This window comes from Asterias rubens, chromosome 5 (genome assembly GCF_902459465.1).
Source record: "Asterias rubens chromosome 5, eAstRub1.3, whole genome shotgun sequence".
Taxonomy (NCBI): Eukaryota; Metazoa; Echinodermata; class Asteroidea; order Forcipulatida; family Asteriidae; genus Asterias; species Asterias rubens.
In genome coordinates this window covers 10661665-10688475 of record NC_047066.1, presented here as the reverse complement: position 1 = coordinate 10688475, position 26811 = coordinate 10661665, and the positions used below count along the sequence as shown (strand labels likewise).

At 39.7% G+C, this 26811-nt stretch overlaps 2 protein-coding genes and 1 long non-coding RNA gene across 3 annotated transcripts; 2 read left to right on the top strand and 1 right to left on the bottom strand.

The window, feature by feature from the left end:
• Positions 1-2: 2 nt before the first annotated feature.
• LOC117290147 lies at positions 3-5290 on the bottom strand. Its single transcript, XM_033771401.1, has 3 exons — positions 4779-5290; positions 3325-3414; positions 3-2271 (listed from the first exon to the last, which is right to left on the bottom strand). The coding sequence occupies exons 1-3, from the start codon at positions 5288-5290 to the stop codon at positions 1575-1577; spliced, it is 1299 nt and encodes a 432-aa protein (XP_033627292.1). The 3' UTR covers positions 3-1574.
• An 8261-nt stretch (positions 5291-13551) lies between these two features.
• On the top strand, positions 13552-14934 carry LOC117290146 (gastrula zinc finger protein XlCGF26.1-like). The gene has a single exon (XM_033771400.1). It carries the CDS (start codon positions 13552-13554, stop codon positions 14932-14934), a length of 1383 nt encoding a protein of 460 aa, XP_033627291.1.
• Positions 14935-16964: 2030 nt separating this feature from the next.
• LOC117290828 lies at positions 16965-25470 on the top strand. The gene is made up of 7 exons (XR_004519085.1): positions 16965-17106; positions 17972-18064; positions 18932-19321; positions 20141-20294; positions 21154-21320; positions 23912-24020; positions 24990-25470. It is a non-coding gene; the product is annotated as an uncharacterized LOC117290828 (long non-coding RNA).
• The last annotated feature ends 1341 nt before the right edge of the window (positions 25471-26811 follow it).

Sequence of the window (26811 nt, the reverse complement as noted above, 5' to 3'; positions counted from 1 at the left end):
AAGAAGACTGGTCTTTGACAATTACCAATGGCAATAGTGTCCAGTGTCTTTAATACAGTCACAACTCCTCGTTGGAATTATCAATTTCTTTCATTCTTTCTTTCTATAGGCAGGAGAGAGTGCTTGTTACTTATATACTTTACTGAACATTTGAGTGTCATTTGTTTGTTTTGAAAAACATCGGGTAATCAACACAGGTATTTCAGGTATGGTGCATTTATTTACTTATTTAAAGAAAACTTTACAAAACCAAAACAGTCTTTTTAATATAAAAAGCAACTGTTTGCAAAACAATAATAATTTGTTTACTCCGTACATTATTGCATCATTGTTGGCACAGTTTTGTGGTTAAAAAAGTGTAATGCTTGTTATTATTTACAAAAATGCAAAACTTTTCATAACAATACAAATTCAGAAAAAGATAACATTTTACCAGGCCAACATAATTATTTGTTTATTTGTTGACAACTAAAGTGTATATCATGTACATGCATGTACAATGTAGTATTTAAAAGCATGCAGGGTTTTAAAGCACGCAGTCAAAAAGGTTAATTTCACAAAAGCACTACGACTCAAATTAACATAATTGCCAAACTGAATTGACTTTGGAGCCCCTGTTTAGAAATATAAATTTGTCTGGACTGGCCCCATAAAAATGGCGAATCAACTTTGTATCTGTAGCCCTAGTACCAATGCAGTCCCATATATTTGCCCTGTAATATTTTTCGATCATTATGTAAAATGTAGATAGCCCCCGTTGTATTTGTTGTAAAACATCTTAACTTTGATGGATAAAACCAAATGCTTTTCAAGTGTGAATGTGTGTTCTTGAGAAGAAAGGATACATTATCATAATTAGAGTAACAAAACTGCTTCTTAACGGACCAAGAACCACTCCTTAAATTGGGGTTGAAAAACAATACCTTGTTGGGTTCCCTTATAACAACAAGGATACAAAGTGGATTGGGGGCCGGCGTTCTATGAGGCTATCCATTGGCTAATTCTTAACTAACTGTGCTATATTTCTAAGAGCAATGAGTACAGTGTACATGTATTTGGATTTGGTAGATCTTTTTGGCACATTAATGTTTTATCTTTATTTTATATTAAAAGTATAATAAATTTGGTTTATTTTGAAAACTTTTTGAATCCAGAAGCGGAAATAATCATGGATTGGTTGATTCAATTAAAAGTCAGTGTAAACAATGATTATTACTTTTGCTTTATATTAAAAGACAATTGCCAATGTCATACGTGTAACATTGAACTTTTGTTTACAAAATAGTGACCTTGAAATTGAACGTTCCAGGGCATTGCTTGATATTTAGGCCTATCATAGGCAATACATAACACTGGTCCTAGTTTTATATGTTGGATATTTTACATGTAAACAAGTTTTGAGATTTACCCCTTTCTTCATGACCGACGTGTTTGTGAGGCAGTAATGTTGTTATATGGTTTATTTGTGAACGTGATTTTGGCACATCCATTATTATTTAATGACAATGAAGACGAAACAACTTTAAGAGGTAGCTTGTTGTATACATCTGTTGCTTTGACAATTATATAAAGTTTCACGATTGGGAAATACCAAGTTTAATCCGCCTTGTTTCCTTTACGGCCTGGCTAGTTGACCTCTTCAAACGTTCTTTTTCAGAGGTCACGACTAGGTCATTCCCTTGACCTCTGTGTGTAACAAGCCGACTTCTCGCTAGTGCTTCCTTCCTTATTCGCCTCTCCCGAACCTCTTCCAAGTTCTGCTTTGCATTTTTAATGAACTGGACCATTGAAGCGTCAAAACCGGCAGTTGTCTTGACGAAGATTTGGGACTTGGGTTCCGGCCGTTTCTTTCCGCCAGTTTCCGTTTTTGGTTTTGGTTCCAGACGTCTTATATCGGTCTCCGATGCCACACCTACACCAGTCTGGTCTGGACTGCTGGATAGACTGTCTCCTTGGCAAGTTTTATGGTCTTGTGCAGCGGAATTTGGCAGTGGAAACCTAACACCCTCTGCCGCTTTGTAGATATCAGGAAGGGAACCAGACCTTTTCTCGTCGGCCACGTGGTTGCGCATGAATTTGTTCGTTCTCTGTATTTCGGCGCTGCAGCTCAAGAACGGACGAAATGTGATATCTTTCGGTCGTCGAAATGGTGGGCTGAACAGACCGGAGAAGTTGGTCGGGATCTGGTCGTATATTTCAAATCTTTTCTTTTGATTTTCTCTTTCTAGCGAGATCTCTCTTGTTGCTGGGTTTTCGTTTGATCTGTCGTATCTGGGGACGGGAAGAGACGGACGGGTTGTTAGAACATTCTAAATGTATCAATTGTGGAATTTCGTTTTTGTTTTGTTTTTGGTGGGGGGGGTCTTGGTTTTGTTTTTGATGCTTAACTGTATCCTGTTTGAAAGTATGGTGTTTTGGAGTTGGAAGTTCAGTAAAACAAATTTATGTCTAATTTTATGTTTAATTTCACTTGGCGCTTTGACTCCCAGACGGGCCGCGTAACGTTGTGCAAGGGGTCAATACAATGGGTGTCTGGTCACTAATTAGTACATTGACCACTTCGTACATTGGAAGCCACCCCACCCCATACGATTTCCAAAAACCAAACGGCTATTCTCAAAACCCAAACAAGATAATTGAAGGCATCTTGAAAACTAATCAATTTCACCCGTTTGGTTTTGATAATAAATTGAGGTTACAAACAAACCTAAACAGTACGCCCGTGGTACGAAGTGACTCGGCTGACGGTACGAAATGACCAACTGGGCCAAAGTACGAAGTGACGTAAGATAGGCACCCCTTCCTATCATTAGTCTATTTTGAAGTTTCTTATGAAACATTTTGGTTAATTTCATTACGTGGAACTAATAGATGTGTTTGTGACGGCAGCTTCTATATGGATTTCACTGACCCCCATACTTTGTACGCATCACTTTGTGGCAAACGAATTAATGGTGTACATGTATACATGTATTTGGTTTGCGGTAACACAATGTGTGTATCTACTTGCCAGGTAGAGTTGTTCTTAGGGAACTGTCTTGCTGTATTCTACTGCCGTGGTCATTATCGTGAGGCAGTGGCGCCACGGATGAAGCAACTGAAGATTCACTTCCCCCGTTTAATCACAGGGTGGACTATTAGAAGACAGAAATGATTGTACCTTTATTATACGTGATAACAACAACATTGACAGACTACAATGAATAGTCAATCGCACGAACGGTTGGAAATTGCAAAGACAATAGCTATAGAAACCAGAATGGACCATTTTTCGAGTTTAACATCCTATTATGGGAAGTTGGAAGATAACCCTTTAGTACCTACCCTTGCGGGGTAATTATGACTGAAGTACTTGTAGTGACTCTGGCCCTGGGCCGCTTCATCAAGAAGTCGTGAAGTCTGTTGTACATTCTCCTGAAATTGGGGGAGAAATTATTGAAATAAATTATTTTTAAGAGTGCCGGTTTAATGATTTCGTCTAATTGTGCCTTTCTTTAGTTTTGGTTTGTCAATATCTTTTTATAGGAGAACATTAAATAATTCTATTGGAGTTAGTTTTGAGCCGGGTTTTTTTTAATGGTCAGACTCAATGTGACCCGGAACCGGTTGAATTGTTACCCTAGATATTTCCCAGGGATACGGCAGGTTTATAAAGCATGACCAGCAACATTTTGTCCTGAATGAGAATTCCAAATGTGGCGCACAATAATCAACCATTAGTCGTCCGTGTGGTCTTCTATTCAAACAAGAGAGTATTTCACATACGTCTGTAGGCATGTATCATTTCCAACCCGTTATTGTATTCACTTATTTCAAGCACCTTGCAAAGTATTTATGTTCCATTTAGACTCTTCAGAAAATGCCCTGTGCATACTTTTAAATGACAAGATTAAAAACCATAGCCCTCATTACCCATTACTTCATACCCTGCATATTATGACAAACCAGGACTGTGCCGACAACAGATCCGTCTTCTAATAGAGGCTTTTACGATCGATGTTTGCTCCTCAAATGTAGGCTTCCGTGAGTCAATTTGTTTTAGCGGAGACCGCTCCTCTGTAAATCCAAATCACATTGCCTCGACGCCTTATAAAATAAGTATTGCTTTTTTGTGGGGGGGGGGTGAATAGCAGGTCAAGTGAAGCCAACTTGTCAAAATTTGTAAGATAATTGTTCCATTTTCTGATATAATATCGAAATTAATATTTCCGATATACACACAAACGGAATAGCAATAATATACTAGTAATATTTAACCATAATAGAAAGGACCTAACCCAGATGGATTTGTATATTTTGTTTATAATTCGCTTTTTATAAAACAGCCCTTTTTTCGAAGTTATACAGTTGACCTCTGGCTAATATTTTAGTATCAGTGATAATTTTATGGTTTTCTTTTTGTAATTTTATTAATTTATATATTTATATCATTGTTGTTGGGGTTTTCTTTTTTGGGGGGGGGGGGGGGTAGTGCTGATTTGTAATGCTCTCGTAAAGAATGATCTATCATGGAGAGGGAATACTTATATTACATAGTATTATACAATGCTCTTTAAAGAAATACTTCATCATTTTCATTACTAATGTTTTGAAATCCGTCCACCGGTGCTGTTATTTTATATTTCCAGTAGATATTCAAAAGTACAACACAAACAAATACAGCTTCGTGATTGCTCCATAGTCAGACTCCTTTCGTTTGTACGCTACAGAGAAATGAGTCTGTGATTGGGGCGGATTGTTGAGTGAATGTATAGGTAGATCATTATCATGTTACAAACCTGTAGTCGTCTGACTTATTGGCATATGGATCTGGCAGGTTTTTCCCGAACTCCGAGCTGTCGACAACCGGTCCTCCATCAACACCGACGAGCCTCAAAGCGAACTTCTCTCGATAGTCCTCCATGTGACTCTTTGCTTCTGTACGGTGTCGAAATTTCCACTTGCCACCAACTCTCAGATCGCCATTGAAGCAAGAGGAACCTGATTTGGCGGAGGGCCTCTGTGGAGATTTTCTTTGGTCCGTGGTTGACTGCTTCCTTGGACTGTTAACCACCCGTCCATTGACGCGAGTCGACGGGCTCCTACTTGCCGGCAGTGAGCCGAACCAACCGGCCAGGGGAATTCGTGGGCCCCGGTGGGATGGGGCACGGAATTCCGGAACAGCTACTTGTCCGGGTCGATGGACAAGTCCAGGACGCCAGTCACATGTACAGATGTCATCGTGAACCCCAAAGTCCCCTGTGTCCTTGCACGACCGGAACTTGTGACAGTCTTCAGACCGATGCAACATGCTGAAACATTGACACTGTCTGCGTTCAAAAAGGCATTCTGCGATTTTGATGGTAGGCCTACTGTAAAATAATGAGCTAATAAATACAAGGCATTTAGGGCGAGTTGTACATGAATTTGAAGTTGTTCCTCCAAAACGTCACTGCTGTACTCTGATCATCTTCAGTCATCTTACAATCTATCTGTCTTCTTTTTTGTCGAGTCTAAAAGCGAAGTGCGTGCACAGCTCCTTTAAATGTGAAGATAAAAAGGACGTACTTTGTTGTTGCCACTGAATAAAAGTTCGTATTATGATGAACTGCATCATGTCGGCGCCATTGATACCCTCGAAACAGAAAACGAAAACACCCTTTTGTTTTTCCTTGAGGTAATGCACGTCAGCATGCTCCCTGTTTCCATGCTGGTGCCATAAATCACACTGTACTCATTCACAAAATCCCCTAAACAGTCGTGTGGTTTCACGGAGACAGCGAATTTCAATAACAAAGCGATGCGCGGTCCGTTTCAGTCCATCACAACACTGATTCAAGAATCGTTAAGCCTTTTGTATTCTACCAGAAGAGTTTGTATACACCACTGAGAGCTTTTGCATGGTCGAAAGAAGAGTTTGTACTGGTGTTGTTTAGCTACACGACTCTTCAATCTCGAGATTTTTCTAAGAAAGTTTTCGTATGGCCTTGCGTACACTATACAAGTGGGGACTATAAAAAGACATTCATGACGTCACGACCGTACATTCTGTAAACATCGGCTAGATGAGTGTTCAAAATAATGGCATTCCGTCGTTACTCCTTTAGGCCCATTCGGGCTAGAATTTGCACAATGTTTCAGTTTTCTCCATAAAGAAATCCACATTCGCGATTTCACGAATGGCATGCAATAAAGTTGAGATCCCATATAGGGCAAAATATGTTTTGGATTATTAGAGTGGCTCCAAGGTAGAATTGAGTTTTGTGATGTACATGTATACCCTTTTTCCAAAAGGTAAACGTCGTGAAAATTTGGAAAGGATAGTAGTCCACTACCTCACCTGGAAATAGTGTAATGTCACTTTATTTGTTACCCTTTTAGAGCGAAATTTTAACCATGATGTCATCAGAATAATAGGCCTTTACATTTCAGCTAGCTGCGCCCTTCAAGACTATTAAATTACTCAAAATAAATATCATCATAAAACCTTTCAGCCTTTCTTGATTACAAGTATTGGGGAGAGGTTGATAGTATAAAACATTGTGAGAAACAGCTCCCTCTGAAGTGACGTAGTTTTCGAGAAAGAAGTAATTTTCCACGAATTTGATTTCGAGACCTCAAGTTTAGAATTTGAGGTCTCGAAATCAAGCATCAGAAAGCACACAACTTCGAGTGACAAGGGTGTTTTTTCTTTAATATTATCTCGCAACTTCGACGACCGCCTGAGCTCAAATTTTCACAGGTTTGTTATTACTGTACATGTATATGCATATGTTGAGAGACACCAACTGTGAAGACTGGTCTTGGACAATTACCAATAATGTCCACTGTCTTTATCTGAATGTAGTAAAGTTCGGGTTAACTGAAGCCGGTGTCGCATGCAATTATGTCCTCTGCAATACTATCCGGAGGACATTATTGCATATGCAATAATGTTCGCCTGACGGTTTTGCATAACTATGCAATCGTGTCCGCCCGGACGCTGCTGCATAATGCAACTGTGTCCGCCCGGACACATTTGCATATGCAGTTGTGTCCGCCCCCGTGCAACACCGTCCTTGCAGTAAATTAACGCCCTTGGTCGACGGAACACGTTCGCCATTTTTTACAAGCAAAGTGCATGTCATGAATGACATAGGAAATGTTCGGCCGTTACGTATTTGCTGCAATCATCATACGTGAATATTCATGCTGCGTAGGTTCAGTGCATGCACGTTCGCTTTACGCGCGCACAGTCATGTACATGTCCGCCGGACGGTTTTTGCATAACCCCGGACATGATTGCATATGCAAAAGTGTCCGGAGCGGACAATATTGCATGGCGGACACAATTGCATCTGACACCGGCCATGAAGGACCACAAGTAAAACGTGATGGTCGTCCATCCCATCGAGAGAATTTGACAAAAATGTGCAGAATCAAACAACACAGATGCATGTTGTTTTACAAGCTTGTAGAAGGGGCTTGTGTAGCCTACTGTTTCCCCCTTTCATGGTAAGAATTGTATCTTTATGAAAATGTGTGACACAAACTTAATTTCCCTTTTTGAGCCCCTCCTTGAGTAAAAAAAAAAAGAAAACGTTCGCTTGTGATCCCGGCGTTATAAGATTATTACAATGAAACCATCTGAAGATTAAGTTCAAAAGGTGGCCGCGTTTTTAGATAATATTGCCAACAATTTGGAGCGGTAGTCCATGCACAAGAAGAATAAAATTCGTAATTGGAATACACAATAAAGTCGTATTTGACTTGGAGGTTTCTTAATTTATTGGGTGAAATTATGTCACAATTTAATTTTTTTTATTCCCATTGGTGAAAAGTACATTAATCTCAAAAGTGCAATAAGCAAATATTGTGGAGGCCGGTGTCAGATGCAATTGTGTCCGCCATGCAATACTCTCCGCTCTCCGGACTCCTCTGCATATGCAATCGTGTCCGGGCTATGCAAAAACCGTCCGGCGGACATGTATATGACTGTTCATGTATGTGCGCGCGTAAGCGAGCGTGCATGCACTGAACCTACGGGGGCGGACACAACTGCATATGCAAATGTGTCCGGGCGTACACAACTGCATTATGCGGCAGCGTCCGGGCGGACACGATTGCAAATACAAAACCGCCTGGCGAATATTATCGCATATGCAATAATGTCCTCCGGATTGTATTGCATAGAGGACATAATTGCATGCGACACCGGTATCCGGGGACCCAGACATAGATGGGGTGCACCCCCCCCCCCCCCCTGTAAGTGCTCGGCCTAGACTGGGCCCTGTCTTTATTTGAAGACCTCGATGTGTGACGTCAGATGTTCAGGCTATGCTCGGCCCCACTTTCGCCGAGCGAAAAGGCCCCACCCATTTTCGAACCATTGGGGATTCCATGTTCTCAACTTACTAAATCGGACCCATAGAGGGCATCGCGGGAGTTTTTTACCGCGACTTTAGTTGCTCAGTTTTGATTCTCTGCATGCTCTGACGCTGAGGGCGTCGACAACAAAACTTTGTCCTCTTTCAGATTGTCCACGACTAGACTGCCCACCATTCGAACAAACAGTGCAGCCGTAGGTTACTTATTTGAATATTAAACTAGGAAACACCCTACGACGACCACCCTACCTCCATAATCTCCACTTGGCAATCCATGGACGGTATCATGTGACACCAAAACAGTGAGTTACTGGTTGAACCATGGACATGATCTGATGGAGGTAGAAATATTTCTACACTTCCATGGTTGAACATTTATATAGTGCATGGCCATGGATGATGGTTATAAAATATTATGTTATAATATAAATATAACACCCCTTAGCCAATAGTCTGCCTTTTCATTGGTTGAAAGGCAGTGGACATTTTATTGGTAATTATACTCAAAATAATTATTATCATAAAACCTTTCTTGATTTATACGACTACATGGAGGGAGGTTGATAAAAAATAATATAAAACATTGTGAGAAACAGCTCCCTCTGAAGTGATTTAGTTTTCGAGAAAGAAATAATTTTCCACGAATTTGATTTCGAGACCTCAGATTTAGAATTTGAGGTCTCGAAATCGGGCATCTGAAACAACACAACTTCGTGTGACAAGGGTGTTTTTTTCCCCATAGTTATCTCGCAACTCCGCCAACGACCAATCGAGTTCAAATTTTCACAGGTTTATTATTTTATGCATTTGGTGAGATACACCAAGTGAGAATCCTGTTCTTTGACACTTACCAATAGTGTCCAGTGTCTTTGAAATTAAAGCACGTCACAGGATATCAGACCTACCAAGTCTCACGCATTAGGCGTGAGACTCACGCATTTTGGGCTCTGTCTCACGCTCACACGCACAGCAACCATTTTCTCACGCATTTGGGCCAGACCGGAACAAAATAAAAATTAACGACAATGCATTGCCAAATTGCGCTCGTGTGTACAAAAAACGCAAATTTGCAGATTGCGCACGCTTTTGCTCTCCCAGCAGGTTCAGCTAAAATTTATTGCGCACAAGTTTTGCCCGATTCGTTTAGCAAATTCGTTAAATGCGCTCCACTAGCAAAGACACAACAGGCAGAAGAAGTGAGCGGAGGATTTTGAACATCATTTTTAGTGGATTTTTTTTTTTTTTTTTTTGGGGGGGAGGAAATAATCTGACACAATCGTACCTTCACATTAACCATCAACATCTCCTGTGTACCTCATGTGAGTTTAAGTTATTCTGAAGAGGTATTTGATGCGTTTTGAAACACTTTTTTGTCCAGAATAAAACTTCTGCATTTTTTTTTATAAAAAAAAGAAAAGAAAAAAAAAAAAGAAGTTGGGCGACGATTTCGAAAGGCCTTACAAAATTTTCCGGGGGGGGGGGGGGGTTGGTGAGCTTTTAAAAATCTCACGCATAGCTGGCCTCTGGACTTGGCATCTCTGTGATATGTCTTTAGTAAGTAGTTTTACTAGACGGCGACCGTGTGATAGTGCATCGGTTGCGGTGTGATAGTGCACCGTTTGCCGTGTGATAGTCCCACGACTATCACACGGCGTGCAGTACCCAGACGTCTTTTTACCCACCCTGAACCCAATCAGTTGTGCATCTGTGTATCCGAAACGCACGTACGAACGTTACGTGTACGAAGATGATAAATAGTCTGTTAGGGTGTTATAAAACAAGTATTGACTGCTTTAACTCGTACTAATGGTTAAAACTACGACTCCCTCGGTGATCCCCGCGCCTCCGGAAAATAGAACGTTCCGGGGATCACCTCGGGAGTCGTAGTTTTAACCATAGCACTCGAATCAGTCAATATTTGAATACTACTACTACTACTAGCCCTAGTTAGTAATATTAGTACAGTAGTGTAGTCAGGTCATATCCCAGGTTGGACTCCCTGACGTCCTACCAGGGCTAGACAGGTCAGTACATGGCGCTGTGAGTATCTATATTATGAGCACTATGATGTGAATTGGGTATGATTATAACTTACTATAAACTAGTCAAGATCCTTTCAATTGAATAGTCCCGCCTCACGTCCCACTATAATTAGTGCCAGTGCTGAGTGTAGACTAAGGCTGGACTCCCTCTGCGCCACTTCTTTTTTTTTTAAAGATTTTTTTTCTTTTTCTGAGATTTCCCCCAATGGTTACTTTACCATTGCTCAATCAATCATGCAGAGCACATTAAAACGAAATATGCAAGTTTGTTTTTGTGTACTTTTAATATGAAACTCTCCAAGCTTGCAAGCACTCGATAATTAAGTATATTGTTGGCGCCAAGATTTTTATGTTGAGGGGCATTTACTGCGTTCTTCTCCTCAATATGGTTGTACGTATGCAGGCACTGGTGGCATGCGTGTGATTCATATGTGATGACAAAAATGTGGTATTGTCTTTGTGGTGACTACTTCATGATTATAGTGAGTAGTCACGACTAAAATATGCAACTAGTAATAAATAATAATAATAGTATTCGGATTTTATATAGCACTTTATACACAATGTCTCAAAGCGCTTCCAACATTATTACCCTGATCACTGGGCCATTTCAAATATGTAGCGCACTGAGCTTAACCCACCACAAGAACCATCTCTTCCCTCACGGGTACACACTTTACCCCTGGGTGGAGAGAAGCAATTACACTCAGGACACAAGTGTCACAACCGAGATTTGAACCTACACTCTACTGAACAGAAACACCAGAGCTTGAGTTCGGTGCTATACAGAAAACTTCGCTCACGGAAGCCCTGCACGCGTGGTTTAACACGTGAAACACATAGCCAAAAACGGCCCTCCAGTCGAACTTCCCCTTGCTAGCAAAAAGTGTTGTTATGTATCAAACCAGATCGCTCAGTATTTGAAAGTATATAACATCTGTTTTCGGTACGATATATTTTCTTAATTCATGCAACTCGAGAACATAGGGCCTTTTTTGATTAAAAACTTGCTAAATATGCTCAAAAGCGTAAATCCCTATGGAGGTCAACTCAGTTTTCACGGAGTTCGCTCACTAAATTGAACGGCAAAGCTGTTCCATTCATCTTACACAACTGGATCGCATGTCTAAATAAACTAGAGAAAATTCTCTTTCCAGTGATATAAGAATAAGTTTGATTGGTCTAGAGGAATATAGGGCCTTTTTCGATCTAATTGTTGAGCTCCTTTCATATCTGAAGACGTGACACCGCAATGAATATGCAGTAGTTAGTATAGTCAGGCTCCATTGGTTTCCCGTATACACAGACAACGAACGCACTTATTGTACTGGGAACTAGCCCATTACACTCGTGCTTCCGTTCACGTGAAAGACAAAGCGAGTGGCTCTGTTTTTTCGTCGGTGAAATCGCGAAATGTACTGCTTGAATCTCAGATTTGTTTACAAGTAAAGAGATTTTATTAAAGTATTTATGTTCCGGTTCCTCTTTTGATCACTGCCATAAGTTAAATCTGTCTAAATATCCAGTAATAAGTGTAAGAATTGACGTCTTTGCGTTGGATCACCTCATTATTGTTTAGAGGGGTAACAGTTTGTGATGGTGTATGTGTGCATTATCGACTATTTATGAGCCCGATCCAGAGATGGATGGTTTACATAAGATGATCGAAGGAAGAACGGTGGTTTTCTTTGTTCCTTTATTGTGCCGTTTTAATAAATTTGAGTGACAAAGTAAATTAAGATTAATCAGAAGCAACACTTACACCAGATTGACATGCACTTTTCATGAAGAACTGTCATGTGATGTTACATGCACGTATTAAACTATATTATTCGGTATCACAACAAGCATGACAATTTCTAAAGTTACATTTAGTTATTTTTCAGTTTGGAAATAATTATCAGGCTACTTGCTCTACATGCATGGCTGTATGCGAGAACATTCTCCGCTCCAGTTGTATTTACCCCCTTTGTCTGGAATGGTTTGATCGTGTGCACTGCTGCTGCTGCGACCGCACTGCATATTCATGAATGTGTGTGGGTGCACACACGCGGTGTGTGAGAGAGCAGGGGCTTATTTTCTGTCCGAAATGGGGTCAAAGTTTTCCAGGCTCATCCGCTCAGCCACAACTACCTGTTGAACCAATTCTGTCGTTCATTACTACTCACGACAACATTAATTACGTTCAAAACACAATCAGACATCAGTGACACAATCCGTAAATCCTTTCAGCGTGAATTTTACCATTGCGTCTGTGGCAAACATTATGCCGCAAAGCATCTTGGGATTTAAAAATCTGTCGTAACTTATGTTGAATTCACGACTATTTGAGGTGCGACTAGTCTAGTGGGTAAATTTCACTAGTCACCCAGGCCTAATGATCAAACACAGCGCCGCTACTGTGAAACCTGAACCAGCAGCACGCAGTGCTGAGTTAAACAGCACGCTCATGTCAATAGCTGTGTACATGTTTTAATCCGATTCTAAAATTACATAATAACAACAATACAATGTTATTTTGATAATTACAGGTATGAATTTTCAAGAGAAAACACTTATCTGTGACCCTCGTGGAGCAACCTACTAAGAAAAAAGGTGAACTTGAAAATTATCAACAATTTCCAGATTTTGGATTTTACCAGGTGAATTTGTGACATTTTTGTATCAACCTCATGGACACAGGCTGAGGGAGCAACCAATGGGTGTCCACTGTCCACAACTGATAACTTTTGTGGACATTTCTTCTGCAGGAGAAGTGCCTTGGACCATCAATGTGTCCACACTGCAGAAAAACCATTGTGTATGACACCTGTTGGAGAACATTTTCTGGATATTGTTCCTAAAACCCGCAAGAGATTCTTCACTGGAGGTCTGCAAAAGAAACTATAATTTTGTGTGGAGTTTCATTTATAGCTGTACATTAAAAGACCATAGCGAACCAACACTGGACGGAAACTTTGTGTGAAACAGCCTTTTTACATCAGCACAACCTAACAGACTTTCACTGTGTTCACACGTGAGAAACCCCGGTGTCTTTGACATGTGGAAAGGCCTGTGACGTTAAAAAATATCTTCGTATCCATACTTATGAGAGGCCATTATTTTGTTTGTAACATTTGTGGAAAAGCATTTAGTCCAAAGGAAGTCTAAAATCTCATGAGAGAATGCCTGCTACAGTTAAACCATTTGTTTGTAACATTTGTGAAAAAACATTTAAACGAAACTACAATCTTAAATCTCATGCGAGAGTCCACAATACAGAGAGACCATTTGTTTGTGACATTTGTGGAAAAGACTTTCCGAGAAGATCTAGTCTGGTCAGGCATCGGGATGTCCACACTGGAGAGAAACCATTCTCTTGTGAAAATTGTGGAAAAGCATTTTTGCAAAAAAGTAATCTGATCAGCCACCAGGATGTCCACACTGGAAATAAACCATTCCCTTGTGAAATTTGTGGAAAAGCCTTTTCGCTCAAATCTAGCCTGAGTAGCCATCAGCATATCCACACTGGAGAGAAACCCTTCGTTTGTGACATCTGTAAAGTTAGTTTCAGTCAAAAGAGTTCTTTAAGAGCTCATCTGCGTATCCACACTAATGATAAACCATTTGTCTGTGACTTTTGTGGAAAGGCATTTAATCGAAAAAGCAGTCTAAATACTCACCATAGACTCCATACTGGACAGAAAAAATTTGTTTGTGACATTTGTGGAAAATTCTTTGATTGGAAATCGGGGCTGACCAGGCATCAGTTCATCCACTCAGTAGACAAGCCGTTTGTTTGTGACGTTTGTGGAGCTGGTTTCAGTCAACCGGGTACTTTTAGAGATCATCTGCGTATCCACACTAATGAGAGGCCATTTGTTTGTGACATTTGTGGAAAATTCTTTAATTGGAAATCGGGGCTGACCAGGCATCAGTTCATCCACTCAGTAGACAAACTGTTTGTTTGTGACGTTTGTGGAGCTGGTTTCAGTCGACAGGGTACTTTTAGAGATCATCTGCGTATCCACACTAATGAGAGACCATTTGTTTGTGACATCTGTGGAAAAGCATTTAAACAAAAGAAACATCTGACTAGACATCATTATCTCCACACAGATGATAGACAATTTAGTTGTGACATTTGTGGAAAGGCATTTATACAACAGAAACACCTGACCAACCATCAGAATGTCCACAAAGGAGAGAAACCATTTGGTTGTGACATTTGTGGAAAAGCATTTATACAAAAGAAACATTTGACTAGACATCATAATATCCACACAGATGATAAGCCATTTGTTTGTGACATTTGTGGAAAGGCATTTAATCAAAAGGGCAGTCTTAGTAATCACAAGCGACTCCACATTACAGAGAAAACATTTGTTTGTGACATTTGTGGAAAAGCCTTTCCGTGGAAATCGAAGCTGACCAGGCATCAGTCCGTCCACTCAGGAGTCGAACCATTGTGGAAAAAGTTTTTGCGAAGACCTAGTCTGATGAGCCATCAGTCTGCCACTCAGTTTGTGATATTCGTGGAAAGTCATTTCTTCAAAAAGTCAGCCTGAAAGGCAGTGGACACTATTGGTAGTTACTCAAAATAATTATTAGCATAAAATCTTACATGGTAATTAGTAATGGGGAGAGGCTGATGGTATAAAACATTGTGAGAAACGGCTCCCTCTGAAGTGACGTAGTTTTCAAGAAAGAAGTAATTTTCCACGAATTTGATTTAAAGACCTCAAGTTTAGAATTTGAGGTCTGGAAATCAAGCATCTGCTGAAAGCACACAATTCTTTCTGTGATAAGGGTGTTTTTTTCTTTCATTATTATCTCGCAACTTCGATGACCAATTGAGCTCAAACTTTGACAGGTTTGTTATTTAATGCATATGTTGAGATACACCAAGTGAGAAGACTTGTCTTTGACAATTACCAATAGTGTCCAGTGTCTTTAATTTTCACAAGAGAGCACACAGGATAAAATAAAAAACATTTTAGTAACATTAATTGTGGGGTACGCTTCAGTGTGAAGTGTGCTTTTAAAAAGCATGTGCGCACCCACACTATTCTCTCATGAGAGATTCAATGCTGCAGAATTTGTGGCTTTTGTGGAAAAACATAATTATTCACTAAAACCTACATCAGGGTCTGTGTTCTGGAGATAAACCATTTTGTGACATTTTTGTTGAAAAGCCTTTTTGCGAAGATCTAAACTGAGGCAAGTAGATGGTCAAGTGCATACAAGTTTGTTATTGTCCCCTAACAACAGTTAATCAGTTGATTGTTTTTTGTTAAGTGACTGTTGTTCTGTACGAGGTCGGCTGCTCACAGTAGCAGCTTTGCTGTTCTGTGTGTTGGTGACATGAGTCTATATTTAAGCTGTTATTGTAAAAGACTTGGGGACTACTGTTGTTCTATCTTAAGAGTTTCGAGATCTGTTTCACTTGAATGTTGCGAAGATGTTTTCCTCCAGTAACAAGAGAGTATTTGAAGACACAACCTTTTGTAATGTTGTGTTGCAAGCCAAACAGCGCTGACTAGAGCACCTGGAAACCCAGGCAGTACAATGCCCCAATTCCATGGAATTGCAAGCTTTGATTCTTATGTGTACAAGTATCTTCCCACTTCTGACACCATGCCAAACAACGCTGACAGTGTTCCTGAGAATTTAGGCACTACCATGCTTCAATAACATGAAAACACGAGCTTTGGTGAACTCCAAAACGGCACTGACCAGTGCAGTGAGAATCTAGGCACTACATGTACTATCAGTCATGTGTCAGGAACAGCATCATCATACATACATGGTGCAGTGGTAGCGGCAGTATTTTAAAAATAAAAGAGTGGAGATACCAACCTTTTTTTGTAGCAGACCAATGACAGCGTCAATGTCCCCGTCAATGCAAGCATTTACCAGACATTTTTCCAGGTTCAGAGGATCATGGCCGCGAATTTTATCAAATAATTCCAGGGGATCTCCTTTTAGCGACATATTACAATTATGCATGACATCGCCTTTAGAAATACCTCTCCCTGATCTGAATACTCAATACGGTACTATGTTGTGTACATGAACGATGGACACCGCCAGCGTGCGTTTGTTTATGTTTGTCGAAAACAAGAGAGGGCGCTCTGAAAGTTTTATTAACCTGCTGCTGAGTCGGCCCCGGTGTGTGGCGTGTTTTTTTTCTGTCATTTTGTTTGATTGAAACACAATCTTCTCAGAAGTTGTGTGGAGAGCGCTGTCAAAACCCAACATTTCGTGGCTCGCCGCAATCTCAAAACACGCTAACTCCAATAATCCGCAGTGCAAAGTCTTCGTTCAATAAGGCAAACAGACGGGGTAAAACACCAGCTAAAATGGCTATGTAAAGCTTTATGCTATTGGTCCATGTACCCCCTGTCTATTTGCCGATAGAACTTGAAACAGTGCTTATGATCCGTCAGTAGAAAAAAAAGTTGAGGGCAACCCATAGAGCTATAATAAGACCTAGAGGGCGCACTCGGCTGTATGCTGTGCCGACAAGGACGTGGCGTCGATATTTGGAAACCGGGCATAAAATTCAATCACGTGTGTTTTGCCCGTATCTGTTGTGCATGTAAACCATTGATTGAACGTAGGAAAGCCACTAATTTTTCCCGCACAGTCTAACAAATCGTTAGTAAAATGCCTGAATGTTGTGCAGCTTATGACTGCACCAACCGTCGAGTCATGGGAGGTGTTGTCTCATTTAATAAGTGAGTATTTCAAGGTACTTTTCACACTAATTAATAAGAATAAAATATGAACGTTTTTTTCCCCGTGTCCGAAAACTGGACAGAATTTGCCGTAATGAAAATGTACTAGGCCTATCATGACTATATAAAAGTATATGTAACTTTCTTGTTGAGAAAGTTCGCGGATGATGGGTCCTTCCTCCATTGTTAAACATGACATATTTTCACTAGAGTTATAAACTATGTGGTACATTTTTAACGTTTTGGGCTAAGTTTAATTGTTGATGGCAAGCAGTGGCAAGTTCTATTCAAATCAATTCTAAAGTGCTGAACAATGTTGTACAGAAACAGATAAACATGTAGATCCTTAGCACGGAAATCATGGCCATGCATGCATATGGGGAGGACTATAGACAAATTATGTTGAAAAATCCTGCCTTGGTTGGTCGTTTTTATTTATCCGAGTCCATATACTCATCATACAAATAAAATAAAACAAGAAAGCTCTCCCGAGTGTACTGTTACTGTTGAAAAAGGATTTTGTCAAATTTACTTGAATAGCGTTTTCTAGACCAAAAACCTAAATCTCAGGATCTGACTGGGTGCTACTTTTCGTGAATGTTGTCTCCAACTTCCAAGTCTAGTAATATTGGGTCTTGCCAGGTGGATATACACGTGACGTCAACATTACACGTGACGTCAACAATGGGTAAAATTATTCCATTTCATCAATGACAACTAGTATTTTAGCACAAAATTTGTATGTCCAATCACAAAAGGGGTTTATCGAATTCATGCCTGCAGTAAGATGCAATCTATCCCAGGATTATAAGATGCCTTCATTAAAACATGGTTAATTTATTGTGGGATTTTCTTTTTAATTCAGATTTCCTCTTGGAAAGCAGGCTATACCCACTAAAGTGGGTGACGGCAATCAGGTTGTGCAGCGAGCACTTCAAGAAGGATGACTACATGAGAGGTTTGTATTTACTTGTACTTATTTAATTTACAGGGTCATTCCATGTCAACTTAACATGCTTTGGAATCTGACTATCCCGAGACTAAAATATTACAACGAAAAAGAACACATGTTACAATTGTGGTTTTGTTTTAACAAATGAAGGCTATTTCAAGAGCTTTAAAATTATGTTTAAAGGCAGTGTACACTATAGGTAATATTACTCAAATTATATATTAGCATAAAACCTTTCATGATTACGAGTAATGGGGAGAGGTTGATAGTATAAAACATTGTGAGAAACAGCTCCCTCTGAAGGGACGTAGTTTTCGAGACAGAAGCAATTTTCCACCAATTCCACGAATTTGATTTTGAGACCTCAGATTTTGAATTTGAGGTCTAGAAATCAAGCATATGAAAGCACACAACTTCGTGTGACCAGGGTGCGACAAGGGTGCTTTTTTCTTTTCATTAATATCTCGCAACTTCGACGACCGATTGAGCTCAAATTTTCACAGGTTTGTTATTTTATGCCTACGTTGAGATACACCAAGTGTGAAGACTAGTCTTTATAGTGTCCAGTGTCTTTAAGTGTATTTCTGATTCGGAGATATGGATGTTCGAATGCGGCAGGTCATGCTGGTTAGTCAAAAGTTCTTGGAGTTTCTTTAAGGGAGTCCAAGAACCACATCAGAATGTTGATCAGGTTACAAAGCGTGATTTGATGGTCATGTTACAAAGGTTGAATTGACACGGAATGACCCTACAGAAGTGTTGTTGGCCATTCCTACTGTGATTTACAAAAATAAATCAATTGAAAGCAAGAATTTGCTATATTATTTCAAAACCTATAAAATATGTTATAAACAACCAAGTTTACATTTACAGGTAATCATCCCAGAGATGACCGAGAAAATATTCAACATGGAATCAGGAGTCTGCTGTACCCTCCATCTTTCCAGCTTACCCACCACATAAACAACAGAAGCAAGCGAGTAAGAGGCCTCCACCTAGAAGAAAAATGATGACAGCGGATCCTGGCTCACAATCTCCTCCATTAAAAACTGTTAATGTTGCAGAAGAGCACATGTACATGTATGCAAAGATCAAAACATGATAAACCAGGGACAGTTGGAGCTGTTGAAGCTGAACTTCGTACTGAATACTTTCACGCTGATTGAAAATGAGCTGAAGTAAATGGAGAAAGACAAACATGGTCACATGTTCTCTGAGGAAATCAAGCAGTTCGCGTCACACTACATGTCTATAGTGCCCAGGGTATGATTTTGTTAGACAGTATTTACATCTCCCACAAGACTGTCATTATGACATCATCACCTGTCGTGTGACATCATCTTAAAGGTGTTTTATTTTAAATATTTGAAAATCTGTAACAAATCAGCCACAAGAGACTGTAGGTTTTTGTTTGCAGGATTGGGTAGGGATAAATTAGGTCTTCATTTTATTTCGTGTGCGTGACCTCTCATCTAAAAATGGCAAAAGTTATGAAGTGGCTTTCAACGATGTTAGTGCCTGGCAAGGGTGAGCAGTTAAAAACAAATATCAATGACGTCACAAAGTGCAACTCTAGCGACAGGTTGAAAACTCAGTGGCGAAGTTTTGTGTAATCGCCTCAAAATGTACACACGTTGATTGCTGGCAGCCGTCATTATGTGTGAAGTTTCAGATCGATGATGTCACCAGAGGTCACGTGATGTCGTTACCAGAGGTCACGAGACGTGGCATTAAAGGTGCATTTTTTGAAATCGTATATCTCCCGAAGAAATTATGCGATTAATTTGAAACTTGGTGGAATGTTAGATACATGGCAAGTTCTTGTAAATTCTCTATTTGTGCACAAATAGTTTGTCATTATTATCATAATTATAATTTTTTTTTTTTTTTTTGGGGGGGAGCAGGAATACTCTTTTTTTTCCTTTTTTTTCTTTGGGTCCAGGCTTTCAATGGTTGACTTAATGTAATCATGTAACCAGTAAGTAGATTATACACATGGTGTTACCGTAAACCAAATATGAATTGCGAACAAAACTAGACAATTTGTTAATTGATTTTTTTTCTCCTCACTCTTTGTGGCAGTAAACAACCAAGGCAAACCATTCTCCTGGAAAGTAACACAGACTCAGACGGTGACGAGACCAAAAAAGTCTTAGAGATGAGTAAAAAAGAGTCGGAGAGAAAAAAGCGAGAAGCAGATGAGAGGTTGCGGCTTGAGGAAGAAGAATTGAAAAAGGTTTGATGTCCCCCCACCCCCCTCCAAGTTTATTTTTTGTGTTAGCAAGGCAGGTTTAATACCTTGAATAGGAAGAAAGTATCTGTTTTAGAAAGTCAGAATGTTTTTATATGTGGACATTAATTTTTTGCCAGCAACCCGCTTGGGCTTGGGATAAGGCTCTGTTACTTGAAAAACATTTTACTAATATTTGAGATTGCCAAAAATTTCAAATAATTTTAGTAATGAAAATTTGACCCACTGCATCATTGTCATTTAAGGCTGCTGATTGCAGCATTTGCCATTATGGGAGTAAAATTGCATATGAATTTTATGGTAGGCATTTAAAAATCTGTTTAATGGATTGAGTGTCACCTAATATGTTCACTAACTGCACAATCGTGGAGAAATTCATTGTACAACACTCTCAAAATGGCGCAACAAAGATTTTCCTGATCATCCAATTTAAGTTCTGGTGGTTAGGTCATCGGAGTGTGTATTCAAATTCCGGTCGGGACACTATAAGTGGGTACCAGCTAGGGTAGAAGTTGATACTGTGTATGAAAAGCCCTTAGAGCATAGGGTTGCCCAGGTTGTATACCCCCAAGGGAGCTGAGACAGATTAAAAGAATGTTATGGCCAGTTGACCAATGCAATAATGTAAAGCGCCTTCAGACGGTTATCGTGAAATGTGCTCTATATAAGAACTAGTTATTACTACAAATATTATTATGACATCATGTCGTTTGGGTCAATAAGTTGTTTTATCATGTGTTGTATTCTTTATTTATTTTACTTATCAAATAATAAACCTCAAGGTAAACAGACTGGGCATTTTTTTCTTTGCTCAATCCCAATATTTTTTTTGTTTTACTTGTAGGAATCCTTGAGAAGATGACACTCTGAGATGTGCAGGAAGATGTGTGGGGAGGCAGCCCACCTGCAAGGCCTCCCCTGAAATGGCTGCTGAAGAGACACGAGTACATAAAGTGCCATAGAAGCTTTGCTGTAGTGAAATATTTGCCATCATCCTGCAATACACACATGGTAAGTTGCAGTCAAGTTTGCAGGCCTCAAATTTCCCGATTTTTAGGGCAAGGCCACTTTGGCCTTGAATTTGTCAAATTTTGAAAGGGCACCAAGGCCATGGGGTAGGGCACCAAGGCCAACTTAAAATTTCAAAAAGGGCATCAAGGCCATAAAAAAATAAAGATCATGAAACAATTTCTGTTCAGGTCCATGAAGGCTATTTTAATGAACCATTTCATTACTTTTGCTTTCCTTTAACAAAAAAACATCAAGTATTTTTAAATGTATTTAATTTTATTGATTAATGGGAAGTAAAAGTATGCATCCATTTTTTGTTGCGATGGCCAGACGTAAACAATGAACTGTCACTTAACTGTGTGCAGCGGAGATTTTGTTGCGACGGCCGGACGTTAACAGTAAGCTGTCACTTGACTGTGTGCAGAGCGGAGATTTAATCAACGGACATACATGTACATGTACCATACATGTACATGTACCTTTCATGTACATGTACATGATGCGTGATTTACGTAACATGGCCCACGTGCACAAACATGTACGACTACCAGTGAACAAGCACAATACCAGTGGAATAGGCGGACGCCCAACCTCGAATGGAACCGAAATTGTGATTAGCTGGTACCCATCATGGACAACCTTGCGTGGGTACGCGTGTTGCAAGATGAGTACCAGTGCGATTGTTCTCAAATGGTCGTTGCAAGTACATCCGGCCCGTGTATAAACTTCGAGTACACAATGTCTATCGTTCGTTCTGCATCGTGCACACACACACATGCACTGCATGGATATGCTGCCGTCCGTTTAAATTCCGTGTGATGAGCATTCAACCGACCGCGCTCTGTGTGCGTGTATTAATATAGAATATACATGTAAGTGTTTGATTTTATGTGCACACAGACGGATGGTGGTGTATCAAAACATAAATTTTGATCTCAAAAAGGGCACGGCGGCCATCGGAGAAAAAGGGCACGGCCTTTTTGGCCGCGAAAATGTCCGATTTTCTCGGGGCACCACGGCCAGTAAGCAGGGCACCGGCGGCCATGGCCGTCGTGGCCGCCGGGAAATTTGAGGCCTGAGTTTGGTGTTATTCTATCTTTAAATAAATTAGCTTACGACAGGGCCCAATTTTATGGCTCTGCTTAAGGACAGAATCAAGGTTACGGAGGTTACGACACGCGTATTTCACGGGTTAGCGGTGAATTTTGGCTTCTGTGCGTGCGTACTCCCTGTTACTAGGCATTCTACACTTACAAGGCTAGGGCAGAAACTCGGCGCTTGCTCGTAAGCAGAGAATCGTGACCGCTAGCACAGAATTCTGCAGTAAGTAGAGCCATGAAATTGGGCCCAGTACCGCTAACAAAAAAGTTTTACTGAACTCCTGTATTTGAGATTTGCGTCCAGAATTAAAACAGTTTTCATTTTAATGATTTTGTTGTGGCATGTTATGGCCACGTTTCTGCGACTGCCTAGTGCCCAACTTTATGGTGTGTGCCAACCAATAATGTCTGTAGGTATGCATGAATATATTCAGGGTGTTTCATTGTCACCAATTGAATGATTTCACTGTTTTTCTTTATCAGAATGCCTTGTGCGATCATAACCCCAGCGGTGCGTTTTGGCGGTTGTAACCAATAATTTTTTGGGTTGCTTGAATTAGCCAACGGTTAATCACAGGCCAATAATCAAAATTTGTGTTGGTTACTGTCGCCAAAACACACCCCTTGAAGTGTAACTTTGAAATATCCTATATTGCATATTTAAGTTAATCCTGTGATTGATCCATCTTATGGTGAAGACTATACAGAGCGTACTGTAAAAAGATGCATCAAGATAGAGCTACTGGTCCCCTCTCAATGTTTTTCGATCTTGCGGAATGCTAATTGCATACAGTTTTAGGTCATCATATAAAAGCATGATTCATTTGAAATGTTTTGCATCGAAACACAGGCAATTTGACACCCATGTACTTTAAACATAAATGTTTTTAATAAATGGACTAAAATGAGCACATTGCCTTGGATCAGTCGAGCTGGTTTTTGAAAAGTGTTGTAACCGTTTGTTATAAAATGCATTGATCAGAAAGATGTTTTAAAAGTAGAATATAATGATCCACACAAAGTTGCCTCGAAATTTCGTAGTTTTTTTCATACCTCGTCGACAAACACCATCGGCCATTCATTCGAGTCAAATTTTGGACTCCCATAAATGGCCGACCGTGTAAGTTCACAAAGTAAAAGGAAAACCATGCAACTTCGACGCAAATATGTGTGGATCATTGTATTCTACTTTTAAAACATCGTTCCAACAATATGCATTTTATAACAAATGGTTACAAACACTTTTTATAGACCCACTTGCCGATCCAAGGCAACGTGTTCCTTTAATGTGACAGCACTCTATACCAACTGAGCTATCTAGACCTATGTCGGTGTCCCTATTTTGTACATACATCGTTTTAAACTGTCGTGTAGCCAGGGATCATATATGACACAGTTGGTAGAAATGTCTACACGTTAATCTGGAGGTGGTTAGTTCGAGTCCCACTCTAGTCAATTTTGTTTTTCAACCCAAAATTGTTTTCTTTACAGGTCTAAAAGAGAAATGACAAGACAAGCACATAAGAAAATGAGATGATGGAAAACCTCTTTAGTTGTTTGTGTTCTGCTCAGATGTTGCCTAGCGACAAGGGATGCTCAGGTAATACTGCTCAGAATTATTATCACAACAAATCCTTATGTAAAAGATAAATCGAACATTGAAAGGGGCAGCAGTGTAGACCGACTCATGAGCAGGCCTGGAATTTCATGTTGGAAGGGCAAGGTCATTTGCATTTTGCAAAGGGCACTTCAGTGGGAAACTTTTGAAGGCACCAAGGCCAATACATGGGGCAATGGAGACCGATGGTCTCCGTAGCAAGCATGTTATTCCAGGCCTGAGTGCAGATGCTATAAGGAAGGTATTCTGATGGTGTTTATATAAAACCTTTGATCAAAGTTAATTGCATCAGAACAACCATGTCAAATCTGCATGTAGATCCTGCAAATATTACAAAAGTGCCCCATGCGAAAACTGTGCAATTTGGTCCATACATTCTCGTTATTTTAACCATGTCTGATGGTGTATACAAAAAAAAGTAAAATCTTATTCAAACTAGCTTATGTTGGCCAACTTACAAACGCTCGGAACAACTCCATTTTTTTTATGGTCAGTTGGCCATATTATTTGAACCGGGAAATCTATTGTGCTGCATGCACAGGCTAGGCAGGCACCTATACCGTGCGATGCTTTGAATCCCTCATGAAAAAATATGGAGGGTACTTTAATCTCCCTTTCTGGGGGATATTGTGTAATTCCGGATTCCAGACCTTTTGTCCTTAATTTACAAATAATGGAGCAGGTTGCCATCACTGTATTTGGCTCAATGAGAGGTTGTCCGAATGGTAAATTATTAGTATTAGATTATCACCCTTAGCCTTGGCCAAGGTTTTGCGATTAAGAGTGAACTCATACCTTTTTTTTAAAACACAAAACAGAAGTAAGTTCATTATGTTTCCATAATAAAGCTGAGGGGGTGGAAAGTCTCGATTACCTACAGAGGTGAGGTAACCAATAATTATTTCTACTAGTTAATATTTGTTTTTCTTTGATTTTTTTATTATCTTGCAGTACTTTGATAACATCTTCTCCACATTGGGAGAGATTGAAAGAGAACAGGTGATGAGGAGGGTGACTCCAGGAATGCGGCCCCATTACAATGTGAGCATGAGGCGACCACGGACACATGTTTATGCCAGACTGCAACACTGTACTAATGAAACTCAATGCACGCATCAAGGACATTCACCAAAGAGCCACTGCAAACAAGATGATGCTTAATGCGGCAAAGCATTGGTTCTTCATTTTACATTAAGATTTTCACAACAGCCACTTCCAGTCATTTCCATCACGGTTGGTGATGTGAAACCACTCAACGAAAGCCAGAAATCTCTGTGCAGTCATGGATGAACATCTACATGTATCACCGAAGGCCCATGTCTCTACCCTATATGCTGCTCTTAAATTACTGTCATCCAAAGATGTTTTAAATTTAGAAAATAATGATCCACACAAATACACCTGGAAATTGTTTAGTTTTCCTTGGCCGTCTTGAACTAACATGATCTGCCATTTTGTTGAAGCAGTAGTTTGACTCCCCAAAATGGCAGACCATCATAGTTCACAAAGTATTTGGAAAACCTCACAGTTTTTAGGATCACTTCTTCCCTGACATGTACAAAATTCCGAGATTAAATTTTGAATAGTCTACCAACTAGTAGTTTCAAAACTAGCTAAACTTAAAACGTGGTTTTCTCGAAAAAGACATATTTTGCTGCTTTTTTGGCCCTTCGTGAAATTGCTGACAATATGATTGAAATTAGAAAATAATTTTCCACAAAAATATACCTGGAAATCGTTTGTATTTTCTTGTAACCCTCTTGAACTATAACACAACCTGCCATTTTTGTTGAAGCAAATTCATGACTCCTCAAAATGGCAGACTATTTTAGTGCACAGTATAAGTATTATGGAATTTTTGACTCCACAAAACACAAAGTAAAAGGAAAACCACACAGTTTTGAGGCACCTTGGTGTTGATAATTACACACAAATCTAAAAGCAATGTGTCTCTTGAAGAAGGTTTTGATGACTATGTGATTGAAATTGTTGAAATTTGAGATGTGATGAATTTTCAACAAGGTTTGATAAAAAGTACCGAGTTCGACTTTTTATTGTTAAATTATCCCCCATGCCTAAAGGGGACACGTCGCTTTCGAGTTGGGTGTTACTGTTTTGGGCTTTAGAAAGTGCTTGCTGTGAAATGGATATGGTTGAAAATTTGTTTTAAAATAAATAAATAAATGATCCACACAGATAAACATGTACCTGGAAATTGTTTGGTTTTCTTTTTATACTCTCTTTAAGTAACATAGTCTGTCATTCTGTTGAAGCAAATTATGGACTCCTAAAAATGGCGGACTATTTTAGTTCACAAAGTAAAAAGAATTTTTGACTCCACAAAACACAAAGTATAAGGAAAACCACACAGATTTGACGCACCTTTTAGTGTTGATAATTATACACTACTTCCAAAACATGTTTCCAACCAAGGCCCTATTTCATAAAGCTGTTAGGCATGCAGAAAACACCTCTTGACAAATTTATTTGCTATGTTATTTTGTGTGGAAACCTGTTTCTGTTAAGCAATACTTTTCTGTGCTGAGCAAGTTGTTTTGCTTTTATGCTTTATTTAACTGGGCCCATATTCATATCATACATGTGGGCAATTCCACACTAATGGACCAAAGGGATAACTTTGTAAGACAGGCATCTTTTTTTGTTAACCACAATCCTTATCTGCTTCTGAATGTACACAGACCAAAATACATGACAACAAACTTAATTTTGTGACTATCCAACATTCCCTTTCCATGTCGCACGTTTTTGCCCA